At 31.6% G+C, this 2561-nt stretch overlaps 1 protein-coding gene across 1 annotated transcript; it reads right to left on the bottom strand.

Moving 5' to 3' along the window:
* Positions 1 to 678: 678 nt before the first annotated feature.
* LOC133190760 (uncharacterized) lies at positions 679 to 1224 on the bottom strand. Its single transcript, XM_061326450.1, has 2 exons — positions 1068 to 1224; positions 679 to 916 (listed from the first exon to the last, which is right to left on the bottom strand). The coding sequence occupies exons 1-2, from the start codon at positions 1204 to 1206 to the stop codon at positions 717 to 719; spliced, it is 339 nt and encodes a 112-aa protein (XP_061182434.1). The 5' UTR covers positions 1207 to 1224; the 3' UTR covers positions 679 to 716.
* Between the last annotated feature and the right edge of the window lie 1337 nt (positions 1225 to 2561).

Below are 2561 nucleotides of genomic sequence, written 5' to 3'. Positions count from 1 at the left end.
CACAATCCCTCCACTAGGATTTCACAAAAAGCTTGAAATTAAATTTGTGGAAGACCTTGCCTGTTTGCCAGTTGCACATACCTGCGATCTTTTGTTGGAAATATCTAGGGGAGAAACCCCTGAGGAATTTCAGAGAAAAATGTAGTTGGCATTAACTTTTTTTTTGGGGGGGGGGATTCCATCTTGCTTAAGAAAATAACTTTATGTATTCAATGCTATATCTATGTTTTGAAAGTTTTCATTCAATTAATTTTTAAACTCAATAATGGCAGTGATAGTCATATTAAGGAATAAGAGTATTTCTTAAGGGAAAGATAATACTAAAGGACATTGATAATCATATGAGGAGCATTTCTTCTGGGAAAGATAATGCAAAAAGACATTGATTTTTGTATGGGAATATTAATTGATATTTGGTGTATTTGTGGTAGTAAGCATGCTTGTGAATTCTAAATTCTAGATTGTTGTATCTGTATGCCAAAAAAGTTTTTCTCAGAGCAGTTTGCTTTCCTTATATCCTCATTTTGCAATTTTCATTAATAGTTGTTCTAATGAATATGGCATGTATGGTGACCCAATAAACATAGTAATAATTTCTGTTTGTGACTTTTAATTCATACACTTAGATGATTAGTGTACAACATTTTTCATGAAAATTGAAAAAAAGTCAAGTGAAACATCAGGTGATGATTTATTCTCTAATCTTAATTTGGATTTTACAACTTTTCAACCAAGTACTTCAAAGCCTCCATGGCCTTCTCAGTGGTGTTTGGAACAGTTCTCCCACCCTCCAAAAGCAAATGATCAAAGTATGCTACATTGTCCCCACAACATCCTGTCGAGCTTGGACTAGGAAATAATCTCTGAAACTCTAGCACGTCATGAATATCTACTGGAAATTTATAATCTACTGCACCTGTACATAAAAAAAATGAAGCCATTATGTGTTGATACTGTTTTAAATTTGAGCACTGAAAAACAACCAAGGTATCGAAGGAGAAAGGTAAACACAGAAAAATATTCAAATTAAAGTTAGTGATTAAACAAATCTTTGCTAGGAAAAATACCAAAAATTTGAGAGTGGAAAAACATCATTTCTGGTTTTCCTGGGAGACTTCCATCATCATCATAGCGTCTTTGTGCTCTGTTGTAATGGTTATTCCATTCTGTTTTTATTTGATCAAGTTCTTGTTGGATGATTTTCATAAAACAGAAGCGAAGGCATTCTCTAAATTTGTAAATTTTAAAGGTCAATTTTGAAAACAAGAAAAAAATCAGGGTGAAATTTTTCCTGTAAAAAAAATGTTTGTATTTCTTAATATTTCTTTAATTAGAAAAACATTTATAAATGGTTGGTTTAGTCTTAGTCATAAGGATTTAGGTAACATGCCATGCAGAAATATCATAATAGGTTATAAATGCATAAATTCTTATTTTTTTAAAGTATAGATAAAGAATTTATTTCTCTTCTTCCATGTCTTTGAACAAGTGTATCCAGAAGGAGATGCCCATCTCTCTCAATGTTCTCCACCAGCGTTCAATTCTCTTAAATCAAAATGTGTTTTTGAAAAACTGAAGGCTGATTTTTCAAAAGTAGGTCAAACTTCAAGTATTGAGTACAAATGTTGGTACTGTCACAAGGAATACACAACTTCCCTAGGATCAACCGTTCAAAGTTATGGCCAAGGTCAAAGTTTTACAAAAGTAGGTTAAACTCCAAGGTCAATTATCATAATGTTGATACTCAAAGACAGATTTTTTTAAACAAGAAATACACATGAGAAATATGAAATCTCTAACATCAACCATTCAGAAGTTATATCCAAAATTAAAGTTTTTTCACAAGTAGGTCGAACCCTATGGTCAAGGTCATTAGGTCAAAAAATGTTGGTGCATTAAAGTCTTTGCAGATAAAAATACAGACAGACCCAAAGCTATATGGATAAGGCCCCCGAATCTTTAATCATAGGGGCATAAAACAATCACATAAATATGTCATATATTAATTCCATAATGATACAGAAACAAGAATTTGTATATCAAATTATGTGCAGAGATATTTTAAATCATTAAACTGACTTCATTTTCAAATATTTGACAACAGGTTTCTTGAAAGGGGTATAGAGAGGGGTATGGGAGGGTTATCCCTCCCCTAGGTCAGAAAATTTATAATAAAAATGCATACAAGTCTTGCATTCTGGGGGTCATTTGTTTTCAAATATGAAATAAACAAATAAATAGCAAAAATTTAAACAAAAGATTGGTATTTTCATGGGTTGCAATTGCACCCCCCCTCCAATGGCTCTGTAGTATAACTAATACTATAAAAAGAACTGTGTTACCTTGAACTCTATTAAATGAAACTGATGCAAATAATGAAAGTATCAAGTTTGCAAAACTTATTTTTAAAAATTATCTGTGGTATCAGATTACACTGTGAATGACGCCTATGAAAGATAATAATATGAAGATTTTTTTGGTCTTTGAAAAGTAATAGTAAAAATAATCAGTAGATCTATTTTCCCTCAGGAAAAATGTTCAGAAAAGTAGAGAGTTTGAAA

This window comes from Saccostrea echinata, unplaced genomic scaffold (genome assembly GCF_033153115.1).
Source record: "Saccostrea echinata isolate AGI-Se365-2 ecotype Australia unplaced genomic scaffold, CSIRO_AGI_Sech_v1 ptg000022l, whole genome shotgun sequence".
Classification (NCBI taxonomy): domain Eukaryota; kingdom Metazoa; phylum Mollusca; class Bivalvia; order Ostreida; family Ostreidae; genus Saccostrea; species Saccostrea echinata.
Note: the sequence above shows the minus strand (reverse complement) of the source record. Positions and strands in the feature narration are given on the sequence as shown.

What these genes read in the sequence shown, in the direction of transcription:
- LOC133190760 (XM_061326450.1), bottom strand. Translation starts at nt 1,206, where the DNA reads ATGAAAATCATCCAACAAGAACTTGATCAAATAAAAACAGAATGGAAT. An exon ending in TTTCCACTCTCAAATTTTTG is followed by an intron (nt 917 to 1,067) that starts GTATTTTTCCTA and finishes TTTTATGTACAG; the next exon opens with GTGCAGTAGATTATAAATTT.